The 25138-nt window shown below is 31.2% G+C and overlaps 1 protein-coding gene across 3 annotated transcripts; it reads right to left on the bottom strand.

Annotated features, from left to right (window-relative positions):
- Window positions 1-9165: 9165 nt before the first annotated feature.
- On the bottom strand, window positions 9166-17221 carry LOC110737418 (uricase-2 isozyme 2-like). Of its 3 annotated transcripts, none has more exons than XM_021917784.1 (8): window positions 16859-17220; window positions 15508-15600; window positions 13902-13977; window positions 13014-13123; window positions 10816-10907; window positions 10065-10238; window positions 9850-9887; window positions 9166-9769 (listed from the first exon to the last, which is right to left on the bottom strand). In XM_021917784.1, the coding sequence occupies exons 1-7, from the start codon at window positions 17069-17071 to the stop codon at window positions 9884-9886; spliced, it is 762 nt and encodes a 253-aa protein (XP_021773476.1). In that variant the 5' UTR covers window positions 17072-17220; the 3' UTR covers window positions 9166-9769; window positions 9850-9883. The 3 variants fall into 3 exon arrangements, with proteins under 3 accessions (XP_021773476.1, XP_021773474.1, XP_021773475.1); XM_021917782.1 differs by having other exon boundaries at window positions 9850-9943; window positions 16859-17218; XM_021917783.1 differs by lacking the exon at window positions 10065-10238 and having other exon boundaries at window positions 9850-9943; window positions 16859-17221.
- Window positions 17222-25138: the final 7917 nt, after the last annotated feature.

Raw genomic sequence — 25138 nt, forward strand, 5'->3', positions numbered from 1 at the left:
GTTGTGCATTCCGAAAATGATTCTGAGCAAATAATAAGGGAACACCCTGCAAATATCCAAAAAAAAAAACATGAAAAAATATTTTTAAAAATAAAATATAATTAACAAACATAAAAAAATAAAAAATGACATTGTAACAAAAGCAATACTTACAGTAATTCCTTGGTGAATGCATTGACGGCTAAAAGTATACTTAAATGATGGATAAGGGCATTGTTGCTGCATTAAACTTAAACGAGCATCCAGTTCAGAAATGCTCAACGAAAGTCTTCTTCGAATTGGGACATTTCTTGTTGTAGGTACATTTATGCAAGTCTTTTCCTCACCATGGACATTAAAGATATTAGTGTGAAATACACCATTGCCCATGAAATAAATAATTAGAGTATCTCCAACTTCAATATCATTATCAGACATAAATTCTTTCCACCCAACATCAATATACATACCACTAATCATCTTTCTAATAGTAGTCTTTTTAATAACCAAATCCCATGAAAGCCCATCTTTTCCGCGGAAAATCTTACAAGGTCCACATTGGTATGCTAGAATGTGTTAAAAGGCAATAGGAACTTCCTAGCAAAGACAACCAAGTCAAACAATCAAATTGACTACAAATTCAAGGACAAAATCTAAAATATTTAACTTTAGAATAGCTTTTAGCAAACCATACAACAGCATCGATCTTGATGTTCTTCATCGACTTTCAAAATCCATTTCATAAGTGCGTTATTACCAGCCTAAGAATTCATATGAAAACCAAAAAATAAAAAATAAGAAAGGAGAAATTCACACATAAACTGAGAACACATAAATTCTTGTTATTTAAAATATTAAAATTTAGACTAATGTTAAGAATAAACATATCATTGTTACTGTCAAATCATTTACACTATAATTAAAAAACAGACATCTATCAAACAACAGATAATGCATTATATAGTAGTTACAATTGCTGAAAAATAAAGGGTACAATGTACATTATATGGCTAGAATAGCTATAAAATGTAGCCATGTGAATCAAAATATGGGAAGGCATCCTTCATGGACTGCAAATACTTCAACTTTGCAGTATGAAATGAAACCACTCTGAGAAAACTTATTAAAAATGTGCACATTCTAAAACCAATTCCCATAAATATATCTTCTCAAATAAGTCACTCAATAATGAACTATAACAATCCATAGCAATAACTAACAATCTGCAAAGTTAAAGTTTAAAGCAACAACTTGGACTATCAAAATGGCATTTGTTAGATTTAAAGTTGGTAGCAATCTTATTTCTATTTAAACTTATAAAAAAGTATTACATTTGAAGATCTTTACCATAATACAAGAGCAAATGAATGGAAGTATAAGCTATCTTCAGTTTAATTAATTCTCAAACTGAAATAAGCCAAATTTCAATATAATTAATTTTGCCAAGATTTGTGATAATTGAAACAAATTACTTTAATCAGAACTTATCATTTAGTACATTACAAGTAACCTTTAATCTCTATAATGATTAAAATCCTTTGAAAATCCAGCAAATTACTCATGGAAAGACAAATGAAGATTTGAACAAGTAATTGAAATCGTTATTCTAAAAGAAGTTGGTTATAAAAGATTGATTTACAATACAACGTTAAATGAATTAGAGCTAAAGAGATTAGAGCCAATATACCCTTAAATTGTGAAATTGATAATCACCTTAACTTTGGGCATTTTTATTTATCTATTTTCAGTCTAATAATAGAGTAGTATTAATAAATAATAATCAGTTATAGTAAGATGGATCAACAAACTCATAATCGATTACTTTAATTGATTTCAATTAAAAAAATGATTACAAGTCTGCCTCTTATAAGATTTTGCGATAAAAGTGTGTATGTGTTGCATATTATATGTAGCTTTTGCACTTGCATGTAATACATGCATTTGGACTAATAATAATAAGTTGAAGTAGGGTAAATATATATTTACATACATAGAACGGAGTGTATACCTTCTTCATCAAGTTCCTATTGCTTTCAATTAAAGCTTGTTCCTACACAAATGGAGAAATAAATTCCTAATTAATACCTACCTATCAGGTGGATAACTGCAATGAACATCATCCAATCCGATTATGAATTTTGTGATACAATAGAGAATGAATTATTATTCTTAATTTGTTGATTGCTGGGGATTTCTAATGTTGAAAGAAATAGATTGGTAGTAGCAAATGCTTAAGCTTCTCACTTAATGTTTTTCATTTTGTGATAACTTCATAACATCGTTGGTGAGGAAACACGCAAAATGTCATACAAGAATACTAACACAAGATCATACATCAAGCTTGCTATAATTAAAAACAAAGTGTTATGTTAAAATTGACATACACTATTCGTTTAGTTAGCGAAATAATATGCCAATTACATAAATAATTTGCCAATTACATAAACTAATCATGACTAAATTAATATGTGTTGTAATTGGCGAAATAATCCTTATTAATTCAAAAAAGAAAAACAAAAATCAAAATGTGGACAAATTAATTTATTCACGATAAAGACTCAACATTACAGAATCTTGTCCGCAAAGCTTCAGCATTGATTCCATTTCATCGCTTTAAACACATACTGCAGCACAAGAAAGAAGCATGCATGGCACTTATTCAGAGAGGACAGCCATTGCAATTTATCATCCACCATTCATTTAAAGTTGTAGCCATGTGCACCTTAAACAGAAAAAATCAAAGCAACAATAAACCAATAATACAAGTATCTCTATGAAGCTGTAGCAATAGACCCATCAATACATATTCCCACATGTATAATACCAAGCATATGATTTCACACGACCAATAGCATTTAATAATTAGAGTAAAAAATCTTCTTTAAGTTTCATATCCAAATGAGATAGGCAAAAGAAAGATAATACACAAAAGTATGTCATTTAAATTTGGACGATTATAAAAGAAAATTGTTTCATTTACATTGAAACGGTGCGAATAAACGAGAAAAACATATTTAGATAAAAAATAAATAAATTAATTAATTAGAGGGAGACATGCATACAATATGAATATATGATAGATGATCCCCTTTTTCAATTACGTGAAATTTGTTTGGATAAGAAGTAAAGGCATACAGGAAGTCTGCAATATCAAAATTCATGGTTTTATCATCCATTATTAAAATAAAGGTGAGGCTTAAAGCTGAACTTATTCAGAGAGAATGACCATTGCACTTTTAAACTTGCTCAATTCAATTTGAACAAATTATCAATGCATTTACTAAGTGAACTAGAACTAAATTACTTCTGCTAAGCAAATAGTTTTATTTATTTTTCCTTATAAATGATAAAATGAGATACAGTAATTAGTCTAAAAAGTCATCAAGTAATAAAGGAAAGTTCTAATTAGAATTCTAATTAAAGTAATATAGCTTAAATTAAAGTAATAATTAGAGTAAAAAGTCTTCTTTAAGTTTCATATCCAAATGAGATAGGCAAAAGAAAGATAATACAATAATTAATATAAGAAAAAATGTGCCAAACCATACCTTCCAATTCATCTTTATGTCAATCAAAATAATGAAAGTTACTGAACCACCATAAATACAATCAAATAGAGAGCACTTAAAAAAAGCATAAATAAAAGCATTACAAAATAAAGTACTTATCACATTATTTTATTTTATTTTTAAAAAAAATGCATTTTCTTACTATAAATACAACTCAAGAAGTGAATGAGCAAATGCAAATAATTCATTCCGACCCATTACAAATACAAATCAAAACATCTCAACAAAAAGAAAAACACAAATTTCTTATCCATCCTAACTTACAAAATGTCTCAAACAATAATTACAAAAAAAATATCAATCACACCTTCCTATTATAAACCAAAAAACAATTTCAGCTTACATAAAAATACCATTCCATCAATGAATAAAAACACAATCAGCAGCAAAGTTTGTGGTAAAACAGGGAATCAGCACCAAAGTTGATGGTAATGTATTCCCTTAAAATGCACTTTAATATAATTATGTTGCTGGCGGTTGAATTCATTGCGTAGGCAACATATTAATATTAAAGTGTACAAATAAATCCCAAGTTGTGCATAGAAGCAAATGGAGTCGGTGTTTATATGAAAGAAATGGAATTAATTTCCATCAGATGAATCCAACTCTAACAAAAAAAACTTGGGAGAAGTGTGCTAATATGAGAAAATCTATAATTTTAGAAATTTTTCATATTACGTACACGTATATATATATTTATTTAGGTCGGTTGTCAATAAATAAAATTATAAAAAAAATTGACAACTAGACACCTAAATAAAACCCGAGTTGGTCGGTAAAGCCAATGGTAATGGTATTTACATGAAACAAATGGAATAATAATCCATAATAGTAAACCAACTCCTAGCGACCAACTTGGGAAAAATAATTTTGGAGGATTTTGCACGTTGGATGCAAGTGAAAAAAGTTTTACATATCATTAGAAAGAATTGTATTTTAAAGATTAAATAATGTAAGGTTACAATTATACCTTGTAATTTTTTTACGGAGACAATCAATAATGTAATTACTTATACTTATTAAATGCAATTTAGTCCTTGTTCATTGTTTTTATATTCCTATATATTCTTTACATTCATTTCTCGTATTTTGCGAGTTACCGACTTTATATTGATTGTTATGCTTGATTAATAATAAGATGGAACAATAATCATGATTAAAACTTAAAATGGAAATTTTAGGCCGCCTATTATAAAAAGGAAAATTTTTAAATTACCAACCAATTATGTATTCATTTTTAAAATAACCACCCGTTTAATTTTTTATTTTATTTTACCACCTCTTAAATTAAAAAAACTACTCAAATTACCACCCATTGCAAAATTTTGGTGGATTTCTGCATAAGGACCTACGTACCCAATGGCTAGTAACGGCTATGTCTAAGCATTACAATCAACCATGTCCTCACTCCACATCCCCTTTAAACCAGTTTATTAAGTACAAGACAACCTAAAACTAAAAGAAAACAAGTAAAAAAAACCAAGAGCTTGTTATCTGAATTGCCACTACTACTGATTATCTTCTTCTAGTTACCACTAAGAGTCTTAGGTGGGGCCAACATAAGAGAAATCCACCGGAATTTTAAAATGGGTGGTAAGCTGAGTAGTTTTTAAATTTAAGGGGTGGTAAAATAAAAATAAAAATTTAACGGGTGGTTATTTTGAAAATGGATATATGTTTGGGTGGTAATTTAAAAATTAACCTTATAAAAATAAAAGCTAATGTAACATTTTAATATATTGATTTATATATTGCAAGGATAAATTTATTTAATTATGATATTTAAAATATCACAATTGTAAATAGAAAGTCAGATATTATCACCAATAATCTTTCATGTAATACAATTACAAAAGAAGTTTATACGTACTCCTTTAATTTTATGTTACTCTGTTAATTTTATGTTACACCATGGTCTCATTCCTACACAAAATTAAGATTTTTCAACCAAATAGATATACTCTTTAAGTAAGTACACTATTTTAATTAGATAAATTTCTAGAATGTTCAAGTGGTTTTAATTAATAAATAAAAATTATATTATTCAACCAAACCAACATTTTACTAAGACACATTACAAATCTTCTTCAAGTAATTAGCACTCCGTACGTTGTTTATTTTCAAGATTAAGAACTTTATTCTTTCTCTAACATGGCATGCACAAATTTACTTTTCAAAAAAAAAAAAAAAAAAAAAAAAAGGCAACTAACGTTCAGTTATTCCATGTATGTTAGTACTCTTATCACACTTAATTAAACACAATTTAATAAGTCACAAAAATATAAATAAAAAAATTATGATAGCTTACACATTCTCATCCACACAAGAAAAAACCAAAAAAAAAGGGAAAAAAAAAAGAGGTTATGATAAGCATCGAATAATGCAAACATAGTCTATCAAATTAACAAAAAAGGGAAAATAACCAATATTCTTGCTATATATACAACACTTTCAGCTACTTATTCATAACAACAAAATACCAAATAATGAAAACCAAGATAAACCCTCAAGCCAAAGAATACCTCTCAACTTCACAATATCTAAATTACACGATTATTGAAAAATTACCCCAAAAAAAATAGCTCTCACTTTCTTTCAATAACCAAAAATCAATTTCGGCTTACTTTAAAACACCATTCCATAAAACCGACTAATCAACACTCAGCAACAAAGTTAGTGGTAAAATAGGTGTATTGTCAATATAAACCATTTCTTATATGTTGACAATTAAACACCTAAATAACACCCGAGCAAAGCACTCGAGTGAATGGCTCGGTGTTTATATAAAGGAAATGGAGTCGTCTTCCACCAAACGAATCTTACTCCTTGCAAAAATCAATCGAGAAAAAAATTATAATTTTTATCAAATATTTTATAATACCAAATAATTTTATGTAATACATAAATATATATTTTATCTACATCCGGTTTAATTGTTTTATAGATTTGTACAATTGATTGTTTTGTTATATATCTCATAATGAATTCCTTTATAATTGGTTATAATATTGAATATTTTGCTATAATACTATACTCAATTATAGCGTATACTTGCAAGTTAGGCAAGTTTTGGAGTATGTTGACTTAGATAAGTAGGTTGTCATTGTTTAGGAAGGGCAGTGATTAATCTTTCACCTAATGCCAAAAATATCCTATAAACTATCCAAAGCCCCACCAACTTATGGGCTTATCTTTAGCACGAGGCCCTCGAGAAATTATTTTAACAACAGTGTATCCAAGGACATGAGTCAAGTAAATGATGCTAAAGTACAAAAAAAAAACAATACTTTACCCATTATTATGAAATTTAACTAAAATACAAAAAAAAAAAATGTCACAAACTGTATTGTTACAAACTTAGTACAAACTATGTTGTTACAAACTTAGTTACAAATTGTAGCCATGTGAATCCAAATAAAGAAAAGCACCTTTAATAGTTGAGAAGCTACGATGTATTGTTGCCTAATTTGATACTCTCTAAAAAGATGTCAAATATTGAGTATGGTGCTCCCCATGCCTCATTCAAATGTACCAAAATCATTGTGTTATCCTTCATTGATACCGCCTTAAGAAGATTTCTTAGCTCAGAGTACTCATCAAATACGTTAAAATATCATAAAAAATGCGTTATTAATAAAATACATAATATATAACAACAATTAATAGATGCAATTGAACAATGATCCTAACAATAATACATTGTACATGTGTGTATTCATTTTATTTGATTGTTTTCCTATATATCTCATATCGATATATCTACCTCTTTCTTAAACAAATGTATATAAATTGGCTAATATTAATGTACGGAGCATAAGTGTACATAAATTCGCTAATTTTGATGTACGGAGCATAATTGTACAACATCGGAAATGAAATTGTACATATTGAGAATAACATCACTACTTATAATATTCTAACAAAATTTTTGGAATAATTGGTATTATTCATTTGTGTCGCAATTGGGTTTCTAAGTCCAAGTCTAATAGTTTGGGCCTAATATGTTAGGCTTATCACATTGGATCAAATATTAGTTATACCATAAAAATTCAACTCCTACAATAAAAATTTATAGTGAACATCAAAATATTTTGATGATTAGTTTCCAATTTACATTAATATGCAAAAATTTAAAGTCACCTCGTATAGCCTAATCAAGTTTAGATAATCTAACAAAACATTACCCACAAATAATACAAGACTCGTGACCAATCAAAGCACATCACAATAAGCAATCGAAATATGGCGAACTACATTAAAGGATAAACGACACTTAATTACGCACCAATCACCAAGACGAAATCACCAAATTGGGGGACGCGCGCGGGCCAACAACTAGTATATATAAAAGGAATAAGAAATAATAAGGAAAGGAAAGTTGCTCGACCTCTCAGCAAAGCACATCCGTTTCCCTTCGCCCAGCTGAGGGCGAGGCCATCAATGGCAAGAAATTGTTCTTTGAAAATATAGTTGCATTTTGCCAAATAGTTCACGGGGTCTTGACCCGATTTCTTTTTGGCAGAGGGTTCGAACATGAACCGCTCAACAAATTTGAAACGCTGCCGATTTAAAAGGTCAGGTTCGTCGCCACTACTTGTGGGATTTCAAGCTCATTAAGGGTCCAATTTTTTTCTAGTGTCAATCCAGCTTTCTGGTGGTTTTAGCAACAGTTTTACTAATGGAAAGGATGCGAGAAATTGAAGAAAATAAGAGTATGAAACAAAAAATATCTTCGGAAAATGCCGAACAAGTTAGATATGTAATTTGCAGGGACAAAAAAAGGCGTAAAGATCTTCTAACTATGAAGAAAAGATGAACGGTTTTAGGAGGTAAAACTGTAAAAATCTCTCAGAAAGGGAAAAGAAAAGAGAAGTGAAAAGGGCAACGAACCTATAACTTTCCAAATGTCGAAAGACGTGAACCGCACAATCTTGGAAAGAAAAATAAGACAGAAGACGAGAATTGAATTTTGGTATGAAGGAAAGTAGAAAAAGGTTTAGGGCAATGAAAAATAAGAGAGAAAAGAGAATTGGGGGTTGTTTGGTTGACAAGGGAAATAATATTCCATAGGAATTGACAAATTATGGGAACTAACTTCCCATATTAGAAATCTCATAAATTATTGAAAGTTGTTTGTTATTCACGGAGGAATTTGCAAATCACGGGAATTTCAAGTTACAGGATGACACTTGGTAATTTAATTTCCATGTTTTATGGAAATTGAAAACTCCCATAAATTTTAAATTCCCAAATTTTTATGTTTTGTGGTCAACCAAACAAAACCCCGATATTTAAATTCCCATGATTTTCTATTTCCCTCATTTTTTTTGTGCAACCAAACAACACCTTGGGTTTTGATGTGATGAATATGATAGGTAACAAGAGGATATTTATAGGTATTTTTTTTTTTTGAAAAAATTAACAAGAAATATCTCAACTTTGCCTCATTCACCCGAAATAATCCAATCTAAACTTAAGTATGAATTTGTTTCTAATGATCACAAATGATCGGTAACTAGTTAAGTAGGTAATTTAAAAAAAAAAGTTTAAGTAACACGTGTAACCACGTAATAATGATTGGTAAAAAATAAGTTTAAAAATTATTAACACTTACGAAGTAATTAACTATTTTAAAATTAATTAACAAAAATTTATTTTCAGTCATAAAAAATTACCAAATTAGCCCCAGCCACCTCCACCACCTTTCCTCCCCTGAGCCACACGCCACAAGCCACACACCTTCCTTGCCATCCTTCTCTCTCCCCACTCGCCCGCCTCAACCTAAACAGAAACCTTCCTCAATTGCCACCATCTAATCAGAAACCACCCACACCCGAAACCCTAACCCCCAACTAAACAGAAACCACCCTTACTCAGATTGGGTAGCGTAGACACCTAAAAATCTCTCTCCAAAACCAAATCCCATGATGAACAACCTTTCACCTCCAATATTTGTTAACTTAGTAACCTTAGCTATTTAACTTTAAGCAGCTCCATAACACTTTTGAGTTCTAACATCCCGAAAGAATTTAGGGGAAAATACTGAAAAAGAAGCAAAGTGTTCCTGCCTTATTGCTTGGATCCCAAGGAGTAAGAAAAGTAGAAACAACCATCCCAATATACATTTACACAGATATTTACATCCTTGAATGAAGGCGACTCAAGCTTGCTTCAATTGATCCATGGGGTTCATCAGTAGGAAGGTATACATCGTCGGCAAACTGCAAATCAGCATATTCATCTATAAGTTTCTAGCATATTACAAGGAATTCAGCATCAACTTCAAACAGAAGAGTTATACCTTGACTAGATTTGGATTCTGTATGCTTGATAGATTAACTGGAATGAAATGCAGATTAGGCATTCTCAGACTGACAGATGATATAACATGAAATCTGATATTTCAAAAATCGAAGGATAAATCAGAAAGAAAGTACATATATCGAAATGACATTGTTTTAATACTACACAAACTACCAGCAACCATGCACTATAATGTAAGGTAGAGACCATAACCTGTTGAGAACAGCCTTTGCCATTTGATAAAGGGTGCTCTGAACTGATGGACTATAAACACCTTCATCAGGAGGACCAAAGAAAGTATCAACTAACACTTTCCTCACATCAGAGTATCTTTCAGCGAAGTATAGTGGTTTTGATGGAACGTTATGAACATTTTCGAATGAATACCTGTATAAATTATCAGTCTTCATGAGTACCAATTGTTTTTTTTTTTTTTTTTTTTTTTTGGTGGATATAAAGGAGTAAAGAAGAGTTCCAATCAGCTATTATATCTGCTTCAGCAGCAGAATAAATTTCAACATTTCATGGGTGAAGTGAGGAATGCTGATAGAATAATGAAAGCACAACTCTTAAGGAGTTAGCAGTCCAACAATAAAATCAGAAGACCCATACAAATGCAAGAGACTCCTCTCCTAGTCATTACCTTAGATTACAAAAAGGTTGACTCAATAAGATCCTTGGCCCAAAAGGAATCTATTACTGTATTCCTACAAGGCTAGAACTTCATACATAAATAAGTAAAAGACGCTTCTGTGAGACATTTGAGCAAGTATTGTTCACTATCTCTGATCCATGATTGATATATAGTCCCTTGTAATTTGGTAGAAGATGGTCTATAAAAGAGCACTGTTCCATATCTAAACTGTGGGTTGTCACTGCCGTGACATGATGATCATGGAAGTTACTAGATTCAATAAGAATGAGCAAGATAAATACAGACTTAAATGTGTAGCAGGTAAGATACCTCCATGTAGCCGCGAGTTCTGTGGCAAGCATCCTCTCTCGTGTTTCGGGCAAAAGTGTGTACTGGTCCCTAACATATCCTTCGAAACCAGACTACTCACAAAAAAAGATGAAATTATAAGGAATACTTAACTATTTTTTTTTTTTATTCTGTAAGACAGCATAGAGTAGTAAATATTTCCATCAGATTAATTAACATTACTTTATAATGTCTAAATAGAGAATAAATAATGACTAATCACAGATGTAACAACTTAATCCTTTAGAGGTAGCAGCAAATCCACAAGTCTTTAATGAATGAAAACTACATTTCATAAGAGCATTGTTTGAGTTGAAAAGCCTATATTTCCCATGGAAATTTTACACAGAGCCTCACGTAACAGTTTTTTACAGAGCTCAAGAGGTTTCTTTCCGAAACAACTATTAGATACTCTCTCCAATCCAAAAATAAATTTCACCATTGGATTACTAGAACTAGTACATAGAATAATTAAATGAAATTGGGTAGAAAGAGAACAATGTAAGACAAAGAAAGTGGAAATGGACTGGTCATATAGCATGAGAAATAAAATTAATATTTAAATTATAAACTTTACCAATTCATACGGGATAGAGGGAATAATAAGCATTACATTTTAGCAATTCAATGGCACATTTGTGCAGCATACTATTGCAAAGCTTTCTGTTATAGACGAGGCAAGCCAAAGTTCAGTTAAAGTTTACAAACACGAGTTGATCCTCGTATATCAATGAAGATTAACGCAAGTTATGGGACATAAGCAACTTTGACTATGTTAAATGTTAGACTGCCTCACACTATTTATTTATTTATTTTTATTTTTTTAAAATAATCAGTCTTAAATTCTAAATAATAATTTTGGTCTGAAGACTCTGAACAATTTTACAGATGAATGGTTGAATTTACATTTATAGGATAGCCTTGTGAAGATTCATATCTTTTTTCTAATACAATTGTAAACATGACTTAGCAGCGTTTAGAGTATGTTCATGGACTTAATAGAAATTTGTGAAGCTATTAGGAGCTGATTTCATGTTTAAGCAAAAGTTTACATTGTGAGAGAAGCATCTAGTTAATGGTGTAAAAATTGCAGCACTTGCATTGGACACATCTGGTAGCTTAAGTGTTTTAGTGAGTTTTGGTTTCTAGTCTTGCTACATTGACCTGGTTTCTAGTCTTGCTACTAGACCTGGTTATTGGGCGGGTCGGGTCAGGGTCAGTTGCGGGTTGGGTCAAAGAGGGTCACATTTTATAGGGTCAATATTGGGTCGGGCCAATGCGGGTTGCGGGTTGCGGGTCGCGGATCAATAGCGGGTCGATAATGGGCGGGCCTACAAAATATCAATTAAAAAAATATTGGACAAAGCCATTATTAAGTATATAAGAATATAAATTTATCTATGTAGTTATTTTTACATTATCTATTTTCTTTACCAATTAAATTGGAAAAACATTTTGGCCCTATATTGACCCTGTTCAATAAGGGCCCTGTCCATTAAAGGCCCTGTTCATTAAAAGCCCTTTAAGCTTGGCCCTGACCCTGACCCTATTATCATTGGGCTACCCTACCCAATAACCACCTCTACTTGCTACATTGACCTGATTTCCTAGAGCAAGGAAATTCTACTGGAGACGTCTAATGTGTCAATGTTTATTTGTTTTACTTTTATATATTGTTTTTAAGACTTTATTGATTGTGAATTACTTAATTTTTTAAGACTTATGTTACTTTAATAACCCTATATAGATGCCGAAATTGATAATTGAGTTTTGAGTTGTTAATACTTCATGTTAGAGCTTGTCAAATGCATTTTAGCCCATATTAGTAATTCAAATTTATTTCTTTGAGTTGTTTCTAGAGACATTTCAACAATTTTCCATTTGATTCTGAAACTCACAGATTTCATATTTCCTTCTGGCATAGCAAAACCAAATCCCATTTTTTTTTACAATGTTTGATACTGAGTATTAAACAAAACACAAAATTCCCTTAGCGTTTAGGTTTCTAAGCACACCACTAACTCTGCTTGGAAAATATTTCCATCAGTTTATAGTTTCCAAATGGAGGAAAATGAGAAAACATGTTCAGCCTTTTTAGTCTATACTATCAATAAAAGATATAGAGGAACACATTTTCTTTTTGATCAAATGGAAATAAATTTTTCTAAAGTATCATATACCTTTGTGGTCTTCAAGAGTGATAATCCTTCAATGCTTGACGATAAATTTAAGGCACCAGATTTACTCAAGACAGCTTCAGCAACATGTTTTTCAGATCCAAGTTCGAAACCTTCAAGAAGATAAGTAATAGTAAATTAAATTTTAAGAACACCATTTCATTTGACTAATAGAATCATATAAGTGTTAAAATGTAAGTCCACAAAGGAAAAAAGTAGTCAAATTCAATTAAAAATAGTTGTTTTCTGAGATTCTTGTTGATAATTAGAATTAGATGTCCATGTATCATGTCAATAATTAAACATATTTGTTATCAGTCTTTCAAGGGTATATTTTTTTAAAAAATAAATGACAAAAGTAAAAGATCTTCCCTTCATTGCACCGAACTAGTCACCCTGCTTTGTCGAAGCAAATAAGAACATTTTTGACAGCTTTTTCTCAGTGAAAATTTTCTTCACTAAAGACCACCATACAAAGAGATTACCCCCGTTGTTTTCTAAGCATTTCTATTTGAACACGCCAGAAATCATTGAAGCGGATATTGTATAAGGATATACACAACTTAAAGCTAAAAGAATCAAATAAAGAAACTGGCACCAACAAGCAGAATAGATTCCGTGGTGTGACCAGGACAATAACTGAATACTGAGGGACAAGGACCACTTATAAGTGCATAACACCAAAATTATTCAAGATTAAAGACCCATTCAGCTATATAGTTTTTCAGTGAAAAACAAGAGCAGAAGTATTTAGAAATTACAACATTGAATCATTTGCCAGCAGCATCAGAAACTGAAAAAAAAAGGAAAATCATACAACACAACCAGCTGTCCAAATGGCTATAACCAGTTTTGCATAACAACATCATAAGAAACAATTAAATTACCAACCATGCTTATGTGGTCGACCGTCTATATTCACACGCTTCCATGGCTTCTCTACTATCTTTACTATGGCGGTGGTAACCTGCACAAGGGAGATAAAAAGGGTGTTGGGATGAAGGAAGGAAAAGGAAAACACTCTTAGACATTATATAGTCGTTATCAAGCAAGAAACCCATTCCTTAAACTAAATGTTAGAAACTAAAAATGAGCCATGACGAATGCTACTGAAAATATAGGATCGAAACCAGATACTTAAGGTGCGTTTGATACCATTGAAGGAAAGCGGAATGGATTTGAATAAGAGGTAACTTGGAAGATCAATAGCCTCAAGTTACGGAAATTATTAACCATACCACTGAAAACAAAAAAACCTTAGCATATACTTGTATACTTTACCAAACCTACTCTAATTTGAATGACAAGGAAAACCGCTAGCAAGGTCGGATGGTCAATTATTTGGACAGAGACGAAGTTTAAAGAGCTTGGAACAGATTTCCAAAAAAGTTCCAGAACAAAATACAACAGCAGGCATACCTCAGCACGCTTGTAAAAAGGTCAACAACTTCAAACATTGACATATAGTATCATTTACTCCAAAATATACTTGACAAATTTCCAATATTTGCAGTTCCTTAATTATTTTACATTTACTCACAATTATGATCATAAATAACCCAAGATAAACCAACAATCCCCTAAAATTTCAATGTATTTGCTGATAAACTTTTCATGAACGGAAGACTTGAACACTGGCAGCTACAGACAAATCTCATCCTTGTTAATGCTATCACATCACTCAAATTCTACCTTCTCTTTCTAACTACTCTACTAAAGAGCATAGAACTTAATTTACATTATTTAGATGTTTTAAAAAAAAAAAATTTTATCACCCCTCAAAACACTCTATTTTGACTTAACCGCCCATTTTCTTGTTTATTGTATTTAAAACGCAAAATGTTATATCTCACCACCTCTTAACAAGAGTTCCATTTTTAAAAAATGAAAACATTGATTTTCATGCCAAAACTTTGCCTCGTTTTACGTGCTACAAATTACCAAAGAATTTTCGATATTTTATTTGGGTGTTGACCTCAAATAGGAACCAAAAAGTTAGAATGACTCCCAAAACCTTAATAGAGCAAGTTTTGGCATAAAAATCGATAATTGTTAGCTAAGAGGTGGTGCAACCTTTTTTTTTTTTTTTTTTTTTGTGTGGTTAAATAAAATAAACAAAAAAGGGGGGATAATATCAAAATAGGGTGTTTTGAAGGGTGATACAATTAATCCTAAAAAAAAGGCACATGAAAGTTACCACAGTTTAGCGGTTTAGCCAATAGATCTTGGCATAACAGTGTAATTCTTTTGCTTAAAACGACAAGATAAACAACTCAATAGCAACCAATCCCTTGAAGCATTATGCAGGCTGATTCAGGGGATTGAAAATTACATAATTGCAGTTCCCAAGTAGCAAAATAGAAGAAACGTATGAGCGCTATTAAAATTTTTATATTGTATGATTGAAATTTCATCACCTTGTGTCATGAGCACGCTTTTCACATAGAATGTTGGAATTCGAAAGACTTAGCTGTGCAAGGGAATATAAATATTCTACCTGCTTATAATATGATGTGAAGTGCTTAGCAAGAAGAATAGCGAAATCTTCCGCAGTAATTTGCTCTTTGCTCTCCTTTGCTTTTGCGTAAACCTGTTTCACACCCCCACCACATGTACATTGTATCAAACATAAGTGGAATATGTTAAGTCAATTGCGGTAACTAAAAGAAAACACCCTACTATTAAAGGCATAATGCCAACATCTAATTAATATCCCTCCCACCCCACCCACAACCACCATAAATGAAAATTTTGAACTTGGGAGGGCCCTCATATATACTTGGCTTATTATTAGTTGCAACATTTCAATTATTAAACTCACACTATCCTTTGATTATCTTTGATGATTTATACTTATAAAAAAAAAAACTAGATAATGAATCAAAACCTTAATCCCATAAGTGAGTTCGGCTACATAAACCAAAAGTATACTTTCTACTTAGATTCATCCAAATGTATACTTTTATAATATCAACTTTTTTTTTTATATGCAATTTTTACATATTCGTAAATACTAATGACTGAGGTTACACACTGACGAGCATGAAAATAGAATCGTTAGAACAAAAAATAAACGGAGGAAGTATCATATATTTGAAGTTGTGTTATTTATCACCTTATTTCAGATATAATAAGTTCCGTAAGTTGAGATTAGTTCTACCTAATTACTAACCTTGCGTTTTCAAAATATCCAAATCAACTAACTCGAATTAAAGATATTCAACCACTCAAAAAATCAACTGGTCTTAGAAGTCACCAAACAAATTCAATATACAACCTATCTAACTCGTGCCAACTGTGCTCCTTCTCGTCTATGAAGCGTACAGGCAACCATGTAGCGCATAGCTTAGCTAAGTTATGTAGTACTATTTCTGATTTTAGAGTGTGGTTAGAGGAATACCCTTGTGATGTTACTCAATTTGTTTTGGCAGATTTGAGCCACCTTGATGCTTAATAATATTTGAGAGCATTTCCCGTCAAAAAAAAAAAAAAAAAAGTCGACATAAATTCAATGTACAACCAATCCGTATATTACTTGTTATATTATCAGATTCAATATATACGCATCGGAATCTTTAAGATCCCGAAATAGACAAACAGAGGAAACAATAACATGGAAGTTCTATCATCAGGCAGAATTCAATACACAACCAATCTAACTCGACAAAAATTCAACACACAATCAATCAAACGCGACATAAAAGTAGCAGCAGAACACCGATAATGATAACCATAAGAAAAAGACACGAGAAAACGAAGATGGAACGGAAAAAGAAAATCGAAAGATTAACATACAACACGAGAAAACGAAGATGGAACGGAAAAAGGAAATCGAAAGATTAACATACAGTGTTCTTCATAGTATCAGTAGCAACAATATCAGAATTATCATCATGGGTGTAAGAGCGATTGCAATCAGAAAGAAGGCTGATACCAACACTCCATTCAACAAAATGACAAAACCCGGTTGAATCCTTCCAAACTCTTCCAACTCTTACCCTTTGTTTTCCATGTCTTTGCTCGAATTTCAATCCATCAATAATTTTTGCTTTCTCCGCCATTGATTTGATTTGATTGAGTTCTTTTGCTAATCAACTGTGATTTGAGTATAATTTATTTATCTTTAAAAAGAAATTGTGGAAAGTTGAGAGAAAGAAATCGGTAATAAAAAGAGGGTGGTTTGATGTCAACTTGTCATGTGATTCTGTGGGCTGTAGAGCACAGGTGGCAATCGTTGGAGGCTAGTAAGTACTCCTTACTATTTACAAATAGGTAATTAAATAAACATATAATAAATAATTAAGTGCTAAAGTCTACATCAAGTCATAAAGAAAAGTTGATTAAATACTTCCGTCATTCCGTGTGTCTTTTTTTGACAACACTTTCCGTGTGTCAAGTTGTCAATGTCTTGGTGGATACTAAAACAAATAGGTACTCGGAGTAATTCTTGGTCTCTATCTAATTGTATCTATTGAACTCTACCCAGTAACCCTTTTGGCGATATTTGTTTGATACCCCCTTCGTTTTTAAATACTTGCTTCATTTTCTTGGATATATATGCCGATGCTAATATTTGATCATTAATATTTTTAATTATCAATAAGTCTAAATTCTAACAATTGAAAATTAATAATCTATTCATTGAGATGATTCCAATAAATACCCACAAGACTTTATTTTTTCTTATGTATAAATCACAAATATAAGTCAAAGTATGACAAATGAATAGTGCAAAAAATAGAAATGGAGCAAGTATTTAAAAACGGAGGGAGTATTATTTTTAGTGCCGTTGGTATACCAACAATAAAGATAACTCTGATCGAATCTCAGTCCTTACAATTTTTTTGTCCGTTATATTCGAGTCAGACACTTTAAAAGTAAGGAAGAAGGGTAAGAGATCCCTACCCTTAAAGTATCTCTTGTGGGGATTTAACTCCCAAACTCAAGGTTCGAATGTGACAATCTTATCACTAGTCTAAGATTAACTTGGTGGGGATAATAAAGGAAGTTGGTTTGATGTCAACTTGTCATGTGATTATGTGGGCTTTAGAGAATAGATGGCAATTGTAGAGGGCTAGACTGTTGGCATAAAAATGGCTTAATAATTTTTTTTTATTTATTTTTTTTTGGAAATAGGGAATAACAAACAAATAATCATAGCTAATTACTAGACATCATATAACTAATATATAAAGTTAAACTTTTAGTCAGATTACGACATTGCGACACTTGGCGTTGCAACTTTTCGCCAAATGTCGCGCCACGTTGGACAGATTTAAATAGACTTCATATGATAAAAAAAAGTTAGTTTAGAATTCTATTTGTTTAGAATTTTAGGATAAATTGTTAGTTTAGAGTTTTATTATCAATAAGGTACCAATATTTCAGATGTACAAATTGACATATAATTTTATTCAAAAAAAATTATCAGATTATAAATCTAAAAAATTATCATATAAATTTATTTTTTTTAACATAATATTTTTGGTGTGAAGGAAGTAGTTCAACGCGTAAACACATCCATTTATAGTATGTATACTAGTTGGTTAAAATTATTTACTTCACAATCTAATAGAATAGATACCTGTCAATTAGAGTTGAGTCCTGAAACATCTCGAATGTCACTTCAGGTTAAGAGTCAAGAAATGTTCAACCCTTGCCCAAAGTTTTGGGTTCGGGTCAACTTATGGGATTTGAACATTTATTTTATTTAATTTATTTTTTGCTAATTTTTTTATTTATTTAATTTATCAAATTGAACATTTCCACCAACATTATTCTTAGTCATTACATGCTTTGTAGATAGCAAATCGTCTGAAAAGTACATCAATTTCTCACTAATAAAGACTTGCGTGGACCTGGTCTACAATAATAGTATTGGACAATAGTGACCCTTATTTTTAACATAGTAACCTTTATTAAAACTTGTATAACGTTTAATATTATTGTGAACTTGAATACAACGTTATGACCCTAGTTTTAACATAGTAACCTTTATTTTTCATATTGACCAGTATATAAAATATTTCATTAAAAGAAATAACCTCTTATAGCCTGTATATTACAAAAATGGCTTTTATTTCAACATAGTGACCTTATTTTTATTATAGTGACTTTTTTTTTAAATTAATAAAACAATCATAGTTTCTCTAATATTAGCGGTACACAATAAATTAGTGTGAACCAGGTTCATTTAAGAATTTGTGATTGTATTAAATGATATATTTTTAAAATGTGACATATAATTAAAATTTTATCTTAACATTCAATAAACATCCCGAACATTGCACGGGGCACAAAACAAGTTATTAATAAAAAACAGATTACGTAAATAATAAAGTCCACAAGTCCACATCATGTCATAAATACTTATAACACAAATACTTAATAACATCCGATTTATACTAAATTAGTGTAAATCGGGTTGGGCAATAGAAACAATTTTCAACACAAACATTAACTTCAAAAAATTTCTCTCTCTTCCTGATTTATTCAGCAACCTCTTTCTCTTTCTTCTTTCTTTCTCAACTGCCAATTGTCTCTATGAGAACTTCAATTTTCTCTCTCTTACCTCAATTCTAAGCAATGGAGTCACCGCTGGAATTAGCCGCACCACCGCCACCACCACCGGAATTAGCCACACTATGTTGGGCGACCATAGTGAAGCAAACACCGGAACCAACCCCGACACAACAACCTCAAAACACCCACACAATTTTTCAAAACCTGCAAATCAAACAAAGGCATAGCAGTTGCCATTGTTGATGTTAATTCTATCATCCTAGGAGGAGAGAGACTCCCTTCTTTGGCTGACAAATTTGTTTATGTTTATGTTTCTGATGAAGTTGATCTAAATGCATGTACATTTTATTTTATATTTAATTTGTTTTGTTATGTGATGTTGATCTTTATTATTTTGATTTGTTTGAGTGATTATACTATTTTTTCATGACTATTATTGTAGGGAATATTTCAAGCATTATCCTAAACTTGAACCCCACTATGATCATACACTTAAGCATGGTGGCATCCAAAGGGAAGGAAGCTAGAGCAAAAGGGTCGCCAAAAAGTTTTAGGAACTTGTAAACCATTCACAAGGTGAAGGATACACCCCTTAACGATCCAGGATGGAGATAGTTAACTCCAATAGGTCTGGAACCATGATTGGAAGTTCGGGATGAAGGTACAAATCCAACTTAAAAGAGATTGAATTTTCCCTAAAAATAGGCCTCTAATTTATTCTACTCGTATTCATGTGCGCTTTCTGACTAACATACAATCATTAGATTTACCCTAAACCTGTTTAATCTATGTTGGTTGAATATTAATGCACAAATAAAACTATTATTGGCGATCACTTGAATTATAATAAAATTACCCTAAACAATATTATTAATTATCTTATTAAGCGTGATTACAAGTACAAATTTTCTTTAAATGCATAAAAGGTGTAATCAAGCAAAAACAATAAATAATCATCAAGCAACATAATCATAATCATAACAACAATTATAAAAATAATCATAACAATTATAAAAGTAATCATAATTATAATCAATAATCATGTTAAAGCATAATAGCAAGATCCTAGGCATGATACTAACAAGATTTATAACAAACCCTAGCATGTCACTAAACATCAAAGATCAAATATATAGCTTTAACATGATACTAACATGAATATTAGGAAAGAAAATCAAAGGCATCACAGAAATTATAATTGACATTATATTCTTTACCTTAAGCATGATACTAGGAACTTATTGTTGTCATGCTAAACATCAAATTAAGACAAGCATCCCAACATGATACTAGGAATCAAAATAACAACCTAAACATGATTTCTACATCATAATATCAATAAAACAATTAAATTACTTACTTGGAGCCTCGTATCTCTTTCGAATAACAAAATACACACGTTAGTAACTTCAAGGAAAATAAAAAATCAAAGCATTAAATTAAATAATTGAAATAGAGAATTTAAGGACCAAATCCTCATAAATCAAACCTTTCACGTCTAGGGCAAAGACAATTTCGAACTTGGCTAGGTGTGTCTAGGTCTTGTGAATGCGGAATTTTGTTTTTGAAAAGGTTAGTTTAGAAAAGAGAGAGAGAGAGTATCAAGATTTCCTTGATGAGAGTTGGTGATTGAAAACGGAGATTTTAGGAGGCTATTTATAAAGAAAATCAGTCGGATATGATAAAAAAAGAATTAGGGTTTCGAAAAGTATAAAACACGACGCTGTCGCCAAACACGCCTCTGTCGCCAAACACGCCTCTGTCGCCAAACGACAGGCGTGTCGCCAGGCGCCAGACGTGTCGCCGCGACGCCAAGTCTATCGTCAGGCGACAGACTGTAGTTGCGGCGCTGCAATCAGTTTTTCCACGCGTTTTCTTATTTTGATAAAATTTAAGCGTACGAGGGGGCAAAACTGTAATTTCCTTCAAATTACTTCTTTTATCCTAAATAAAACTCTTAAAACTCAATTTATCAATGCTAATCAAATTAGGATTCAAAAGAACCTTCTAGAAGATTCTAGAAGACTATAATCAATCCTAATTGCATTAGGAATGATAAATCATAATAGGCCCTCCTTTAAATCATTGGGCCGCATATAAAAATCAAACCGGGCCCAGTTTAGTAATTTGGCCATAACTTCCTCATTATTCATCGGAATTGGGCTTATAATATATCGTTGGAAAACTCTTTTCGAACCCGACCCAACTACACTATTATATGACCCTTGCCATGGACCAAAATAAACTGGGTCGGCTATTTTCATAAAATAGGTTTTCAAAAACAAAGAGAAATTAAAGAAAAGAATTAAAAACAATTCGCAACACTAGACTTTCCACACTTTCACTTCATTCGATTATGATTCGACGTGAAAGGTACTCATCACTGGGTTTGATTTTGGGGAGACACAAATGGGTGTCTACAATGTTAATTGTAAGTTTATTTTTGTTGATTTTGATACTCTGTTTTGCATATGTAGCTTAATTACTTTGGTGAAAAGGGTCAATTTTTTGAAAAAAGGTCACTTTTGTAAAAAGAAGGGTCACTTTTGTGAAAAAAGGTTCAGTTTTGTGAAAAAAAAATTCACTTTTGTAAGAAAAAAGGGTCACTTTCGTGAAAAAAGGCCACTTTTGTAAGAAAAAGGGCCACTTTTCGCAAAATGTTCGATGTACAATAAAATTACTGTAAAATGGGGGCATGCAAAAGTTTTTGTACTTATAACTAGTTTATATAGAATTGTTTTTTTTTGGGTTAACTTGAGGGGCAAGCCCCAAAATAGAATTTTTTATGAGTAATACTTCCGTAATTCCGTGTCTTTATTTGACAACACATTCCGTGTGTCAATGTCTTGGTGGATAATTAAAAAAAAAATTTTATACTCCTTTTGTCTCGTAATAATCGTACAATTAGGTGTTTTAGGGGTTGTTTGATTCACCTTATTCTTACTTATTTGAACTTATCTGATTTGGTCTGATTTGGTTTGTTCTGATCAGATCTTATTTGAATATAAGATTTGACCTTAAAAATATGATAATATATACGTAAAAAGTATATGAAGTGGAGTCTTGTTAGATTCGTAATAATGTGTATTTTATTAATATGAGATTTTTATAATTTTTTACATTACGAAATTAAAGATATTTAGCGATAACAATGATCTGATTGAACTGAACTATATTTTTCTGATCTTATCTGAATTTATTTTTTTGAAATAAGTAAAAATAAGGTCAACTAAACAAGACCTTACAAAGTTTTGGGAAAATTATAGGGTAAGGGCCAAAAAACATAATTTTATTGTACTTCTACTGTGTTTTTTATGTAGTTGCAATAGTTTGACTTTTGCACTATTCATATGTTTCGCTTTGACGATTTTTAGTTAAGTAAAAAATATAGTCATGTGAGATTTTGTTAGATTCGTCTTAATCTAATATATCATTATATCACTATCATTAATATATAAAGCCAATATCGCAGCCACATAAAATTAGTATGTTTTAAAGTGCTACTTAAGATTATAATGGAAAATACGAAGTAATAGTTATCAAAGAAACACATAAGATTGTTATTTTTAAAAATTATCATGAATAAAATTAAATGATTTATTTGGGTGATTAATGAAATTAACCTTACGATAAATTTTTACAAAAAATACATAAAGGAGAGATTTTTCAAGAGATTTTAATGCGTCGTATAGATAAATGTTATATTTAGCCAATAAATTAAAAGAATTGCGATTTATTCTAGAATCAAAATATTATATGAATTATAAAATTAAAATATTACTCCCTAGTTCTTCCATCTCCATTTGATTGTCACTTTTGATATAAAATCACAAGAATGAAGGAAGTACATGGGAAAGTAGACTTCTAGAGTTTTGCAATGATATATTATTTGTCTTAATCCGATTTCTGCATCAAAAGTTATGATAAAAACAAAAAATGCAAAAAAAAACTGGAAAATTATACGGGTGGAAGCGCCTAGAATTTTCAAATCTCCTATGGACTTTTGAAAATTCTAGGCGTTTCTCCCTTAGAGTTTTGAAAAAAATTAGGCGTTTCCCCCTCTTCACACACACAAAAAAAAACGATTTTAATTTCGGCGATGTGTCCGATGACCTTGCTCTCGGTCGGTGGTGGTTTGTAGGGAGAAGAGAATATTAGATTGAGTTAGAGGCCAAAGAAGAAAAACATGGAATAAACACAAAGGTATGTTTGTCTATTCATATTATGCGGGCGTTACCTAGTAAAATAAAGGCGCCGTTTAACAATCCCCTCAATTAAACAACCAATGAAAATCAAGGACCACATTAGTAATCCATTTGATTTATTTTTAACCAATAACATTACAAGAAATAATTATATCATCTAATAGAATTACACTACACATATTGATGACTAAGCTAAAAATGTTTGATAGAGAGAGGAAGTCATAGTTACAAATTCCAAAGGGGGGCCAACAATTAAAGAGGACAAAAAATATGTAAATAGGAAGCCCATATAATAAGTACAAAAAATTATGAGGTTAAAATTGTAACTTAATGTATATTATTTAATCTAAAATTATTGTGAAATGTGACAAACATTTAGGGGCACCCAAAATGACAAAAGTTACAATCATTGAATCAAATGGGGACGGATGGAGTATCTTTTTATATTAGAAATTTTATCTAAACTATGATAAACGAAATTAACAATTAATTTTATAATAAAAAATTCTAGTAGTAAGAAAGCGAATAAAATCACAAAATTTATGTATATATTTATATAATGTGAAAAATACAAAATATTTTTATGTGAATATATACAAATAAATTGTGCATTGCACGGGCTTCATCTAGTTTATACAATTTTAATATCAAATGTTCATAATTTTTACATATTGGTAGTCAATATTAATATATAGTAGTAGAACATGCTCTACATACGAGTGAAAAAAAAACCGTAAACCAACCCTTGATTCAAACCCCTAGTTTGATCAAAATAGGACATCTCCTCTTCGGTTTGTAGCTAGTCAAGCCACCTCCACGATCGGAGAGGGTATTGGGTAAGCCTTACTCTTCAAACGCCGGCGTGCCCCCTCCACCTCTTTCGATCCATGGATGCCGGGTTATCTCTTAAGTTAATTGACATGAGTGAGATCGCTGTGAGTTTGGCACCAATCTTCATTTGCTAGGCTGGATTCTGTCACTCAAGATCATTTCCTAGCTAAGTTATTTCAATTGGGTTTTTCCTATTCCAAGCTCTCTAAGTAAGGATTTCTTTTGTTTTAGTTTTTGCTTTGTCATAGGCCTCAAGTTTTCTTTTGTTTAGCTACCTTAGTTCTTCTAACAAATACAAATACCCAAAAAAAAAACGAAAGAAGGCTTTTATTCCTCCTTTTGTGCTTTTATGTTGGGGTTTTATTAAAAGTCTTGTTGTATTATGGATTGACAACTTTTACATAATGCCCTTAGTTTTACTCACTTGAATGACAATTATGATGAAAATATTGTGAAGTTTGCTATGAATAATTGTCCTCAAATATCTTTAATCAATCCAAGTGTTTGAATGACGAGGGTAACATGTGCTACGAACGTGGTGAGTTTATCTATGTTAGGGCTAAGTATGAT

Source organism: Chenopodium quinoa, unplaced genomic scaffold, assembly GCF_001683475.1.
Source record: "Chenopodium quinoa cultivar QQ74 unplaced genomic scaffold, ASM168347v1, whole genome shotgun sequence".
Lineage (NCBI taxonomy): Eukaryota > Viridiplantae > Streptophyta > Magnoliopsida > Caryophyllales > Amaranthaceae > Chenopodium > Chenopodium quinoa.

Bases quoted from the DNA above. Each gene is read 5' to 3' on its own strand.
- LOC110737418 (XM_021917782.1), bottom strand. From the start codon at position 17,071: ATGGCGGAGAAAGCAAAAATTATTGATGGATTGAAATTCGAGCAAAGA. The intron at 13,124-13,901 runs GTTGGTAATTTA...ATCTTCTTGAAG, and splicing joins CGGTCGACCACATAAGCATG to GTTTCGAACTTGGATCTGAA. The intron at 10,908-13,013 runs GTATATGATACT...TTTTGTGAGTAG, and splicing joins CACTCTTGAAGACCACAAAG to TCTGGTTTCGAAGGATATGT.